Raw genomic sequence first — 14,994 nt, 5'->3', positions numbered from 1 at the left:
ATGTTACGCTGACGGCAAGTGTTGATGTGTTCGTGATACATCGTGATGTACGGCTCCATAGTTTGCAACAGATGGTTATTGAAGACTTCATAGCTGTGACCGTCAGGGTCGTTGGAAAGGACGAGCTTGAGTTTCTCGGCAAACTCGATGGCATCCTTTACATTACCATGTGTTAACTTATGTTCTTCTCGGGCTGCCGCACCACCTGCATCTTCACTGACGTCATCATCTTCCAACATCTCGTCGGCAGTCACCTCAGGATCCCTGATCACCTCCATAATGTCTTCGTTGGTGGTCTCGGAGAAGTCTGCAGTTGTAACACTGTGCAGCTTCTCTTGCAAGGTCCATTGCCACTGCAACAGACTGAACCTCACCAGTCACAGGTTGCCTCTGCCTCCCACCTGGGATACCTTGCAACACATGCCGCCACACGTGACGAATCGTTGACACAGACAGCTGCCCCCATGCCTCCACCAAGAAATCAACAGCTTTCTTGACGTTGAATTTCTTCCAAAACTGTTTGATGCGAACTTCTTGTTCCGCCAACTCTTCTTCCTCATTGTCGTCGCTCTTGCTATCGGTGTCACCCAGGTTCCGCAACTCATCTTTGGTGTTGGTCAAGTCATTAAGGAGCCGAAACTTTTTTGCAGAGAAAGCAGCCTTCACATTACAAATTAATTCTTGATCCATGGGCTGGATTAATGACGTAGTGTTGGTAGGAAGGAAGACCAATTTTACGTTGGGGTGACGATCCATAAGTAGGGGCGAGTGTCCTGGTGCGTTGTCAAGGAGCAACAAAATCTTGAATGGAAAATTTTGTTGCTCGCAGAATTTCTTCACGTCGGGAATGAAACAGTCATCAAACCAGGAGAGGGACAGACCAGTGAACATCCACGCCTTACGTGCGGTTAACCAGTGGACATTTAGCTTGGTCATGTCCATGTTCTTGTAGGCTTGCGGCCTGTGTGGATCACCGATAACTTGAGCTTACAGGTACCGGAGGCATTGGTGGTAAACAGGACGGTGATGCGCTCCTTCTGCAACTTCCGGCCCCGACACTTGCTGGCAGACTTGACAACAAAGGCCTTGGTAGGTAGCTTTTTCGAAAACAGACCGGATTCATCCATGTTGAACACCTGGTCGTCGGTGTACTGTCCTTCCTCCATAACTTCTCGTAAAAATGGAGGAAAATAACTCGCTGCAACATGGTCAGCACTACCACTTTCACCAACAATGTTAATGTTGGTAATCTTGTTTCTTTTTTTAAACCCTTGCAGCCACCCAGAGGAAGCAGTTAAGGGTTTGGGCTCTGCAATTCCCATCTTGCGTGCCACTGCTACCTACAGTTCACGGGCATACTCCTGAACTGACCGCGTGTCCACCGCCATTTTCCGTCTTGCCTGACGAATCAAGTAGCTCACCAGCAAATTCTCAGTCTTGAGCAGCACCTTGTTCTGACAGCACTTCATCATTGAAGCACCTGCAGACTTTGTGATGCTCATGTGTTCTTTTATCTTGGCGGCATCCTTCTTGATTGTCCAGATCGTAGATTCATTCACGCCATGCTGGCGTGCCAAATCAACTTGTTTCGTTCCCTTTTATAAATCTTGTACGATCTTGTACTTAACTTCGTAACTTAGGGCACGTCGTATCTTCTTTGGCTTGGGGCGGCTGGGTCCAGGTAATGCAAGGTTTTTCTGTGGTGGTGGGGTTCCAGCGGATTCCATTGTTACGAGATTAGCGAACACAATAGAGCACAGTATACACGCGGTGACTGGGAACAATGCGACTGACACGGGTAGGTCAGTGGCTTCTTCTCTCTGGTGGCAGGGCACGTCATATTTCATTGAACCAATCACAGCTAGTGGGGGAGGGAGGTAAGGATGCGTGGCCCAATCACAGTCCGATACGTCATATGACGTCACCGATAACGCAACATCGACATACTGTGCAACCTTACTCGCGCCGCTTTCCCCCGCTTATGGTCAAGCATGGGCCGCTTGAATACAAAATGGCGCAGCGCGTCTGGACCTCCAGGCGCTTTCCGAGTAAATGACCAAATTTACCGCGTAATTAAAGCATTTCAATTCTGGCAAGGCACCGTGTAAATGACCAAACGCGTTAACCAAAAGTGCGTAAATCCAGACTATACTGTAGTATAAGTTTATCAATTTAGTTAAATTATAGCACCATTCAAACAAAATGTCCAAATTTCAATTGGCTAGGGAATTGTAGGCAGCAAAATTGCACAGTGGAAGATCTCTCTGGATGAATTCTTTGTTATGTACAAGAAAGTGGTCTAATTACTGATACTTCAGGGTTACAGACACTGTGCCTATACTAGTGTTTTAACCCTTCGAGTCCAGAAAGGTGAAATCATCATAATTAAAGGGTTAAATCATAATCATTAAAGGGTTAAATCATAATCATTAAAGGGTTAAATCATAATCATTAAAGAGTTAAATCATAATGTATTTATTAGTGGCCACATCAGCTATGGACGTTTCCTTTTCTTTTTTTATCATGTACTTTGGGGTGATGGATGTGACGTCAGGTACAACTCATATTCAGAATGGTAGAACAATGACAAAATGGTGACCTGCGCTAAGGCAGTGTAGGGAACATAGTGCAATCTTCAGAAATATATGTCCCTCTGTCATGGCAGATATATTGTGTGTTTTTGGACTATGGATATTCTGATTGGTGATTTTTCATTATGTTAGATGAGGTAATTATATTTAGCAGTGTCAGGTGAAGATGAGTGGAGGGATGAGGTGATGTTAAAAGATGGATGAGTCAGATTGATGGGTTTAAAATACTTAGGAGATGGAGAAGTGTAGTAATGGTATAAGATAATTAAACTAGAAGGATGATTGAATGTATATTGCTGAAAGATAGATGAGCCAGATGGATGGGTTGAAGCACAGGGCAAGGAGCTAGGTGTGGTATGCTATTTTCACCTGTTTCAAGTCTTATGTTATTAGTTTGTACAGTGGTCCCTCGGTTAACGAACACAATCCGTTCCAGCAGGTTGTTCGTTAACCGAAACCATTGTTTCAATGGGTTTTTGGGTAATTGGTTCCAGCTCATCGAAAATTGTCTAAATTCAACAAAAATGGTAGAAAAGTTCACTTACTCTGAGGTGTGTATGTAGAAGGCTCCTGGATGATGATGATGATGTGCATTTGAAGTGGGAGGTGGAGGAGAAGGAAGAAGAGAAGGCATTGGGGTGGAAGAGAAGTCACCCCATGGCACCATTTCGCCCATAAAATTTTAGTTCTCTTGGTGTATTTCAAGATTATTTTCTTTAAATCAACACTGCACTGCATTATATATTGTCAATATGTAAAATATATTTCAAAATGACCAATAATTTGCTTGGAAACAGAAAAAAAGCATTTAGTTGAAGAGAGAGTCAGGCAAGATGTTACCTTCACTGAAAACAGAGACACTAACGCCTGTCTGGTGTGTTAACAGGCTGGATGGCACGCCAGAAACTAGTTTCTTTACCTTCAATTATGTTCAATAATTGTTAAAATGACTAAAAAAGTTAATATTAAACTTTTAAAATTATTGAATAGTATAAACTTCTTGATATTTACTAAAATAGTAAGGAATTTAATCCCTAGAACCGATTAATGTATTGGCGGACTAATACTAAAGCTGGTTGACCGGCCAGTGCAAGCGAAAACATGTTGAGGTCGGTTCGTAAGAAATTCGTTAACCGAATTTTTGTTCGTTAACCGAATTTAAGAATCTTATGGAAGGCAGTTCGTTAACCGAGGGACCACTGTATAACATGAAGGAATTAGACTTAACTAAATCATTCATTATTTCTCACACCAGCATTACTATTATTTTTTTTTATTTTTACATTACCGTATATCTGAAATTATGTCTTACTGAATTCTGATGTTCAGGATTTTGTTATACTGTATACAGTAGCTGTATTGTATTATTGATGGCTAGTTCAAATGTCACAGAATAAATAACAGAATTGACATGATCAGTACACTACACACTGGCAATGTAATGCATTTTCACTCATCCTTGTGCATATTTTTCTTCTCAAACTACATTCCTTAAACCTGCTGCTGTTGAAATGAGCGTGAATTGACCTGTAGAGAATCTCTCTTAAGTGATATTGTCGTTATAAATCTTTAGTATTAATGAAGATCAACCAATTGCCTTTTGTGTGTTTTCATATATTAAGTTCTTTAAACAATATCATAAGGATACAGTACCTTTAACTGTAAATTACGATGTAACTGATATTAGTTATCTATTTTTAAATGTTTGAACAAGTTGGAAATATTACTGTAGCAGGAGAGACTGTGTGACAGAACAGTGTGTACAGTATAGTGTTCGCACAGTGAGCTGAGAGTCAAAGGAAGGCTATGTGTTAAATAACAGCTGAGTAATGTTTATAGTATTGTAGTGCTTCCATATTTTACCCAAATAAAATGAAAAACATGAGCCAAATGCAGACATTGTAACTATTTTAGATTACTATACATTAATTTCTGTCAGTCATATACACTTCCAACACAAATGTTTCTTAGTGTCTTAAGCCTTGTTGAACTGATGTGAAGTAATTATTGCCTTGATGTTACAAAAGTTTCAGAGTAAAGTAACAACTGTTGCTTCCTTTAGTTGATAAGATTATACGAGATTAAGTTGTAAGAAGTGATAACCCAGAGATGGTGGTGTTGAAGAGGAGTCATACTGGGTGACTATATTCTGTTACAATTTTATAGGTATTACATCTGTTCTTTTGATATTTTAAGCAAAATTTTGATAATTATTTTGATGCTGAGTAGAGCTGGTTAACCCTTAAGTTGCTGCCATCATCAGCGGAAGTTAGCTGTAGAGACATTGACCATCTTCAGTAGATGTTTCTTGTTCCTTGTGTTCCATTTTTGAAGGTTTGGGGCAGAGTAGGGAAACCCAGGTAGAATAACAATAATATAGTGTGTAGACAGCCAGGGACAGTATTGCAATAACAGTTATCACATATTCAGAGTTTCCATGAGTATAACTACACTGAAATTTAAATGAACTTGTTAGAGTAAAGCAAAAATAATGTAGCCAAAAATTCAGAAGATTTTTTGTTGGTTCATTTAATAATTGCAGTACAGTATATGGGATAAATGGCTCCTGACCCACTACTGTGTGTGTTGACCGAATATTTCATAAATATACTGAAATGTTAATTCAGGCTGTACAAGATTTTAAATTTGGTACAGTATTTCATAAAATTTTTAGCAGTGTGAAAGATTTTTTCAGATTTTTTGAAAATCTTAACAATATCCTTAGATCTGAAGTAAGATTTATTTATGCACAAAAGGTTTTGCCTTTTAAACCATAGATATATTTATGTATATTTCTCTTATTAAGGAAAACACATTTTATGTTTCAAACTTTGATCTCAAAGCTGTACCATAAATGTTTGAAAAATAAAAGCTCCATTTTCTGTATTTACAGTTTTCCTAAAAACCCGAGTTACAGTACAGTACAGTGTTGATATTAAATTGATATTGAAACTTTATTTAGCCAGAAAAATACAGAGACATAGTCGATTATAATAACAATATTAACATGGCTGAGCCAGTTGAGAGCCTGAGCTCTCTTGAAGGCACCTGATATATACAGTACTGTACATTTAACTCAGAATGTTACCACGGTTATCACCTCGTTATTTATTTCTTTTCTTTATTTTTATATAAGTTCAGCATACATACTTTACAGTGGAGTTGATATACATAAACATGATAAGGGAGGGAAGCAGTACAACATGGGCTGTATTAAGGTGAAACAAGAGGACAGGGCTGTCAGTATCATGTCCTGTCGGTAAATGTAATTATTGCAATGGTAATTACTATCTATCCACAGACAATTTCCGATACAGGTATAATGGTTTTGGTGGTACAATAAAAGTAGGTATTACAAAAATATTACTTCTTAGACAATATATATTTTTTGAGAGATAATTTAAAGGATGGGTGGGGGTAAGTTGTTCCACACCATGATATTTTATGTTATTTTGTGATCCTCCTGAACCAAGACTGACAGTTTCTATGTTGATGCTTAAATCATGACCAGTGTATGATAAAGGCAAGGTTCTTGAAACTACAATACACTCTAGTACCTGCTTTAATACCCACTATATATCTCTCTTAGAAATGGGAGCTACAACACTAGCAATGTCTCTGATATCATTGGGTCTTAGTCGACAACATCCACCAATCACAGATGCACCGAGTACTTGCCATTTTTTAACCTCGTTCAAGAAAGGCCAATGTGCACTTCTACCAGCCCACCTGAAACACAAGAAATTATTTAATTAAGATTTTCTTATTCATAGTAAAGTATTAAGCTAAGTTTGTATCTATTTTTCTGTAGTGTAATAGGTAAACATTGCTCAATAAAGTACAGCATATACTACAGGGAAACCTCTATTTAACTGACTATATGAAGAGGAGAGTCTATTATATCGAGGTCCACTAGATGTGAAACCTCCATCTAACAAACTATATAGAGATGAAAGCTCGTTATATCAAGGGTCCGTTAGATATGAAACCCCATCTGACAGATTGCATGGAAAGAGAAGTCTGTTATATGGAAGTTTTACTGTACAGTACAGGGGGCCCCATCAAATTCGCGGGAGGGGGGGAGGGGGTCAGGTTCTGAAAATGGCCGCGAATTGCCAAATCCGCGAATAATATTTGCGGACCGGGAGGAAGGGGGGTTAAATTTGTACTTGTGTACAAAGAAATATATATTCCCTTTATATGTTTGCCCTTAGGTCAATTATTTCTTATTTACCTATATTGTATATATGTGTAGACACACACAAAACACATACAAATAAATAATAATGGGAAAATACTCTCACAAATAATCAGAAACAAGTTTATTAAAAATGTGACGGTATACCCTCAAGTCCTTGCTTTATTAATAAAGTAATAAAGCACGGACTTAAGGATAGACTGTCACATTTATAATAAATTAGTTTCTGATTATTTGTGAGAGTATTTTCCAATTACAGTATTATTTACTTGTATGTGTTTTGTGTGTCTACACACACACATACATATTTACAATACAGGTAAAGGAAATTACTGTCTCTAGAACGAATGGCTCCCTGTCCCAGCCGTGAAAATGCCGGCAACTTTAAAACTACCTACAGGCATTCTTAGGTACATCCAGGGTGTGATCCGCGAATAATAGAGGACCGCGAAATAAAAATCCGCGAACTTGGGGGGGGCCTCCTGTATTTAACATTTACTCGAGTTTTCATAATACAAATGGATAATTATATGACTCACCCCTTGCCAGCGACCCATTCCTCTCCAGAGTTAGGATACACAACTCTGGGAAGTATGGAGGGTGAAGGAAGGCTTGTGTCTGCTTTCTCCAGCAGTGAAGTGACATACTGTGGTGGAGTACAGTTTAGGCCGACTGCTATCAGCTGATCTACTGCTCTCTCATGACACTTCTTGACAGCTTCCCCAAAATCATCTCCATAATTAGTGTGCTGACTATCCTAGATGATGAAGGTTGGTTATGAATAATGAAATGAAATGGAGGAAGCAAAGTTCATTGAGTCGAATGGGAATATTCATTGCTTGGTTTGAGTAATTTCCCCTAAGTAATAATCCATGTTGGTGTTCTTTGTCTAAAGAGCAAGCAAATCTGTTCATTGTTTTACTTACATTGTAAATAATTTATCTCTCATAGCTATTTAACTGTTGATGGACAAGTGTAATTACTAACCTTGTTACATGCTTAAAGATCTTAGTTATTGAAGTCCAGTAATAACATTACTGTATATATAACATCAATGTCAAGTAACACAAACCTTACATGAAAAACTCAACCAGGCTTTTGTGTCTGGGAACTCTTGAAGTAGGTCTAGAATTGCCAAGGCTTCAGCCTGAGCTGGGATAGTCTCAACTGCCAGGAGGTCCACTCCAGAATTAACCAGAGCTGCCATACGAGGTCTGTGCCACTCTTTGAGATATTCAGGAGTAACTTTACACATATAAGCACCAGTATACTCTGAGCCATCAGCTTGACATGCACCATAAGGACCAATGGAGCCAGCAACTAGCAGCTTTCGAACTGAAATTAGATTCTGAAAATATATGTACTGTACAGTACAGTAAGGTCAAATAATATCATTTAATAATATCTCCAGTGCTGATAACACAGAACAGTATAACAAAAAGTGAAAGGAAACATCAACTGATGTTAACTGTAAGGACGATGGCCAATGTCAATGGATGCTTCACATTTCTTGTATTCCAGTTTTCACACATGGTGGCAGATTATGGAATCTTTACCCACCATTTAAGTATTATAGGTATACTTCACTGTGTTCAATCACTTCAATATTTGTATTTTATAATTCTCAGAAGTAAACAAATTGTTACTTAACATTTAAAGTAAAAATTCATAGTTTAGTGTTATAGTATAAATTTAATGGTCAAATTGGACTATATTCACCCATGAAGAAGACTTAACACCTTGTTCCAGGCTGTTTTCCTATGACTGTCTTAGATTCATAACTAATGTTACACTGACTACAAAAATTGGAGAAAGCATTAGAAAGAAGTTCACTTTTACAACTGTGCAGCTACAGTACTGTACATAAGCTGAGAATGAATCCAATAAATGTCATAAAACCAAGTTATACCTTTGTCAGTGAATTTACTTTCGTATTCTTGGATTGCTTCCTTGGCTAATGACACTGAGGTGTTCATAATCCTCTCTGCTTCATCTTGTGTAGTACCCAGGTGATCCTGGAACCCTGGAATGCTTGCCTGGTAGCTGGCTGTGATGATGATGTCTGCTCCTGCCTCTAAGAATGTTGTATGAACCTGTAATAGCACAGTTTTAGTTAATTGTATTTGTAATGGATATTGAACTCTTGTACAGATGAACTAAGATCTAGTTGACGTACTGTATAATGACCAACTTTTATAAATGATTGTTCATATCATTGCCATTAAGTAAACCTTACCACAAAGGGAATGATAAATGTTGATTTCATAATTCCATTGTTGGGCTCCATACCCAGCATAATTTTCAACTGGCAGCATCCATAGAAAACATGTAGCTATTAACATATCAAACAAATGGAATACAGGTTAACATATCAAACAAAAGGAATACAGGTACTCTATTATACCATACAATAGGCATTAAACAAAACAAAATTACCTTCCTGACTGCTCCAGGATTGGTGGCCAGGATGCGGGCACTCCAGAGTGGGTGTCCATCCACAGAAAAGCCATCATCTTGTAAGGCTGAGGCCAGGCCACCATCCACGACCCATGGACGACCCAGCAGCATTGTTTCTTACTGTTATATATATTACCAAATTCCTGTAAGGTGTGTCTTTGATATGCATTTTATTTCATCCATCATTTAAAATACAGTAGTCAAGTACCATCAGACAACAGCACAACGCCAATGTATAAGATCATCTCAGCCTTCAGTTACCAAATGCTGTATGCTACACTTCTGTATCAGACCCCAGACCCCAACATAGATCTTGTCTACCAAAGCAAAACATTTATATTACTGGTATACAGTATTGTATAATCTGCTGGGAGACAGAACACAATCATATTTTTTACAAAAATTAGGGAGTGTTGGTCGTACAGCAGTAACTCAAAGTATTTCTCACAACCATGTCATGGGTTTGAGTCCTGTTTGGCCCAGACACATGTGAAGGATGTCATCCAGTGTAACCCTCACTACCAATCATCACAAGGTTCCTCCAGTTATTCTGGTTTCCCCCTGTACTAGCACTGAACAGTGGCAGAATTATTATTATTTTTTTTTTAATCCTTTGGACATGGTTACTACACTGCTCTCTCAGCTTTGTTCATACTTTTACCACTCACATATCTGAAATAGAACTCTTTTAGTGTATTCAAATACAATATTCTTGAACTTCAGCAAAACCTTCTAGTGGATGATCCTTGATGTTTAGACATGACAGTATTCAGGTGAACTAGTGAGGATAAACACTGACAGATGATCCCTTTAAAGGCCAACTTGAGTTTGTCACTTCCTTCAGCATAATCATCTAATGCGTGAAACTCCCTTTTAAACTAATGAGTGTACAGTACAGTTGCTAAAAAACTATCTTTACAAAAATTATGTTTGACAATATGCGGACCAAGACGTTGACAACCTTACTGAGACAACAGAAGTCACAGTGTTCATTCTCAAATTCATTGATCCCCCCTAGTAAATATAGTTTTTAGAGCAACTGTACATTAACTCCTTATATATGGGGGTCTCTCTATGCTGAAGAAAATCTTCTGGTGTCAGCTAATTAAAATATTAAAAGTGACGTCCCCATCGTGAAGGGATCAATCAGATAAATACATTACAATTCAGGATGTATTTTCAAGCTTCTGTCATTCCACTCCAAGTATTAGGGCTGTTTACCAAGTTAGGATTTTTTACAAGTTGGTCAATAGTGCTCAGATCAACTCCACTACAGTACAAGAGTTGGTGGGGTGTTATCTATTGTGTACAGTACAGTAGTGTACAGTATATATACCAGTCCAATATTTTAACTGCATACAACACAATTTTTGTGTAACACAGTACTGGGATTCAATAATCAATAGATACACTGAATCTAGAGGTGAAATTTTTTAATACTGTACAACTTTTAATAACAATCTATTTTATTAAATTGTCATAACAAGAGTTTGAGTAAACAAACCACTCTCCATCTTAAAGTTCATAAAAAAAAAAAAAAAGATAGTGTATTTCACTACTGCACCCATATCACTTGCACACAATACAGTAGTGTACTTTACATACAGAAATATGCAGGTGCTCCTCTACTTATGAACGAGTTTAGTTCCTGAGGCTTGTTTGCATGTCCAATTGTTTGTAAGTCCAACTTTACTCTTGTAGATACCAAACATATTGTGAAAAATGAAAAGATTATGGTTATTTAGTACAGCTATACCCTTTAATACAGCCTTAAAAACTGGCTCACTCTTCTCCTCTTAGGTAATGTTTGTTCTATCTGGAATTTTCTTCAAAATAATCCAGTCTCATCCACATTAAACACCTGTTCTGGCAGGTAACCCCCCCTCAGTGATGATGTTTGTATCTCTGAAAGTTTGTAAGCTGAACGTTCTCAAGTATAGGAGCACCTGTACAGTACTCTGTTCAAATAATGTACGTACAGTACTGTATTACTTATTCACCTCCACTTGAACCCATTTACAATGTTCACTCTTTCTTTAATTTTAACCCAAAAATCTCAATAGAGCAGTCATACAAACAATAAAGTACAGTACAGTACAGTACAATACAATACAGTATAATATTGTATACAGTAAAATACAATACAGTACAGTACAGTAGTCCTAGCTTGAAAGACTGTAAATTATTCTCAATCCAGACCAGAACAAACTCACCAGATTCTTTCATTTCTACACCAACATATATTTTCCCCATTCAAACTCTATTGGAATAAAGTGAGAATTTGCCGAATACGGTACAGTACAATGTCCTTTATGTTATCAGTTGCCCCTTTGTTGTGTCTCATGATAAGAACATAATAACTGTCTCAGTTCTCTCAAGCTCCCTATCAAAAATATTATAAAAAGTAATCACTTCTCAGAAACTTTTTCAAATAAAACTTTTATTCACTGCAATTACCTAATCAAAAGTTATTTAAAATTCACCATATTATTGGTGAATACTGAAAAAAATCATTATTACAATAAATTACCTATCACCTTTACTTCTCTCTCATTTAACAATAGGAAAGAGAGAGAGAGAGACACAACAGGGAACATGACAGTAGGACAAGATCAGAACCACAGGTACAAATATCCACACATACTTGACATACAGTATACAAAGTGATTCTCTAACTTCCGAAGTAGAAAAATATAAAAATGGAAAACAATGCTCGCATACCTAAGAGTGATAAATTACAGTGCATCTGATGAATGAAACTATCCAACATTCTAATACTTGTTTTCTCTTGGGTTTAGATGAACAAAATATATAATTTGTCATTAATAAAAGCACATATATTTTGGTCCATGTTAATTGTTAGATTACCAAATGATGAGTATAATGCATTGCTCATTTTATAAAAATCCATTACCGGAATATGAACCTGTTCTGAACGAAGTCAGCCGAGTAAAAATCTCTACACAGTATGTAGTATATTATGAATAGAAACTTTCTCTTCTCCTTCTAGAGTAAGCTCCTATACAAGCCAAAAATCCCAGAATTCCAATGGTTACAAAGATGATGATTGCCATGATGTCGCCCAAGTCATAGTGGTGAGCCTCTTGTGTTCCTCCGGCCCAGACCACCTCAACGGTGCAACACAGGACAACACACGAGAGACAGTATGACGACAATCCTCTCTCCATATCTGTCACAAGAATACAACAGACGTTAAGAACATTACTTGGTAAATTTTTGCAAGTGGACAACCATGGATTTTTTGTTGAGCAATGTGTTTTACCGATGGTTTAGACAATGTTAGGACACTTTTCTTCTATGACATTTCCCTTGCAAATGACTTAAATATACCAAGGGATCCAGGAGGGGTGGAGCTCCCCAGTTAGGAGGTTAGGTTAGGTAATTTTAAGTCATTTGCGAGAAAAACGTCATAGAAGAAAAGTGTCTTAACACTGTCTAAACCACCAGTAAAACACATTGCTAAACAAAAAATCCATGGTTGTCCACTTGCAAAAATTTACCCAAAATTTTGTCTCGGTACGACTGTAGCACTGTCAGAGGTCGGAAATTATACACTATGAATGACCACCTTTATCTGTATATATTGTTTCACCACTTGTCAGTTTACTTGCAGTTAGTCTTCTCTTTGCTACTTAATGATTTTTTTTTGTCCAATGTTAGTAGAGGAGAAAACTGGAGTACCCACAGGAAACTTGCCGTGTTTCGTACCGTCACACTATATAACAACCTTCCCACGTCTGCCCCGGACCGAGGATTAAACCCAGGATACAGCAGTGAACAGAACATGAATTATCAAACCTAACCTAGGATACAGCAGTGAGCAGAACATGAATTACCAAACCTAACCTAGGATACAGCAGTGAACAGAACATGAATTACCAAACCTAACCTAGGATACAGCAGTGAGCAGAACATGAATTACCAAACCAAACCTAGGATACAGCAGTGAGCAGAACATGAATTATCAAACCTAACCTAGGATACAGCAGTGAGCAGAACATGAATTATCAAACCTAACCTAGGATACAGCAGTGAGCAGAACATGAATTATCAAACCTAACCTAGGATACAGCAGTGAGCAGAACATGAATTACCAAACCAAACCTAGGATACAGCAGTGAGCAGAACATGAATTATCAAACCTAACCTAGGATACAACAGTGAGCAGAACATGAATTATCAAACCTAACCTAGGATACAGCAGTGAGCAGAACATGAATTATCAAACCTAACCTAGGATACAGCAGTGAGCAGAACATGAATTATCAAACCTAACCTAGGATACAGCAGTGAGCAGAACATGAATTACCAAACCAAACCTAGGATACAGCAGTGAGCAGAACATGAATTATCAAACCAAACCTAATACAGCAGTAGGATACAACAGGATGAGCAGAACATGAATTACCAAACCAAAGGATACCAGTGAGGATACCAAACCTGAACCTAGGATACAACAGTGAGCAGAACATGAATTACCAAACCAAACCTAGGATACAGCAGTGAGCAGAACATGAATTATCAAACCTAACCTAGGATACAACAGTGAGCAGAACATGAATTACCAAACCAAACCTAGGATACAGCAGTGAGCAGAAAATGAATTACCAAACCTAACCTAGGATACAACAGTGAGCAGAACATGAATTACCAAACCAAACCTAGGATACAGCAGTGAGCAGAACATGAATTACCAAACCAAACCTAGGATACAGCAGTGAGCAGAACATGAATTACCAAACCTAACCTAGGATACAACAGTGAGCAGAACATGAATTACCAAACCAAACCTAGGATACAGCAGTGAGCAGAACATGAATTATCAAACCAAACCTAACTTAACCTAGCCTAAAGGTTACAAAGACTGAAGTCCCAGGGGGTATTTAGGGGATTATAAAATAGTCAGGAAATTTTAGTCCTTGGCCTAAACGTCTACCATACACACAGCTAGTGGTCCAAATGTCTGGCCATGGCCCAAACATCCACGTCCAAATATCCTGCAATGTACAGATTTAACAACAGTGAATCTCAATCAAATGATTTATTTAGCTTTAATGATTGAAGTGTAGAAAAGGCATAGACAAAACTACCATATGGTCTCATCACTTAACACCACTTATCAGTCATCAGGCCAGCTGAGTATTGGTTTAAGAGATCAATTATAATAGCTACCCGTTAGTGGCATTGGTGACACTTATTAACATTGAGTAAAGGTATATAACAACGACTCGACACACCTGCCAACACCACAGGGGTAGAGAACCTAAGAATGAAGGAAACTGTTCATATATCCATCCAACCTATGTTTCAAGCTATCCAACGTATTCGAGTTAATGATGATATTTGGTAACTTGTTTCACCCGTCCACTACTCTATTTCCAAACCATAGTTTACCTATTTCGTGCCTAAATCAAAATTTGTCTAATTTAAAACCATTATAAACTACTGTATAATCCCATGATCCTGGATGATGCCTTTGCCGAAATATATAGTACCAGTACCTATATTTACTCCAGAAAAAAGACCCAACAAGAAATAATCTGGTAACAGTGTAACAGATGGCTTTCTCAGTTAGTTAGTACTATACATATAAAGTTGAAAGATGAATTTACCAAAGGAACATGATCAATATTATTATTATTACTGTATTATGAAGTCATTCAACCTTACGTTATATAATTATAAAGACTAATTAACAACACTAATTATAAAATATTTTAATTAAAC

The 14,994-nt window shown here is 37.7% G+C and overlaps 1 protein-coding gene across 2 annotated transcripts; it reads right to left on the bottom strand.

The window, feature by feature from the left end:
- Positions 1 to 6,137: 6,137 nt before the first annotated feature.
- Positions 6,138 to 14,526, bottom strand: LOC121872748 (homocysteine S-methyltransferase YbgG-like). 2 transcript variants are annotated; one of them, XM_042375792.1, is made up of 6 exons: positions 14,505 to 14,526; positions 9,226 to 9,366; positions 8,699 to 8,882; positions 7,862 to 8,124; positions 7,329 to 7,546; positions 6,138 to 6,320 (listed from the first exon to the last, which is right to left on the bottom strand). In XM_042375792.1, the coding sequence occupies exons 2-6, from the start codon at positions 9,355 to 9,357 to the stop codon at positions 6,164 to 6,166; spliced, it is 954 nt and encodes a 317-aa protein (XP_042231726.1). In that variant the 5' UTR covers positions 9,358 to 9,366; positions 14,505 to 14,526; the 3' UTR covers positions 6,138 to 6,163. The 2 variants fall into 2 exon arrangements, with proteins under 2 accessions (XP_042231726.1, XP_042231725.1); XM_042375791.1 differs by lacking the exon at positions 14,505 to 14,526 and having other exon boundaries at positions 9,226 to 10,961.
- Positions 14,527 to 14,994: the final 468 nt, after the last annotated feature.

The sequence above is a fragment of the Homarus americanus genome, unplaced genomic scaffold, assembly GCF_018991925.1.
Source record: "Homarus americanus isolate GMGI-L3 unplaced genomic scaffold, GMGI_Hamer_2.0 scaffold39155, whole genome shotgun sequence".
NCBI lineage: Eukaryota > Metazoa > Arthropoda > Malacostraca > Decapoda > Nephropidae > Homarus > Homarus americanus.
This window is presented reverse-complemented; position numbering and strand designations above follow the sequence as displayed.

What these genes read in the sequence shown, in the direction of transcription:
- LOC121872748 (XM_042375792.1), bottom strand. Translation starts at nt 9,357, where the DNA reads ATGCTGCTGGGTCGTCCATGGGTCGTGGATGGTGGCCTGGCCTCAGCC. An exon ending in ATCCTGGAGCAGTCAGGAAG is followed by an intron (nt 8,883 to 9,225) that starts GTAATTTTGTTT and finishes GTGCTATTACAG; the next exon opens with GTTCATACAACATTCTTAGA. An exon ending in GAATGGGTCGCTGGCAAGGG is followed by an intron (nt 6,321 to 7,328) that starts GTGAGTCATATA and finishes CTTGTGTTTCAG; the next exon opens with GTGGGCTGGTAGAAGTGCAC.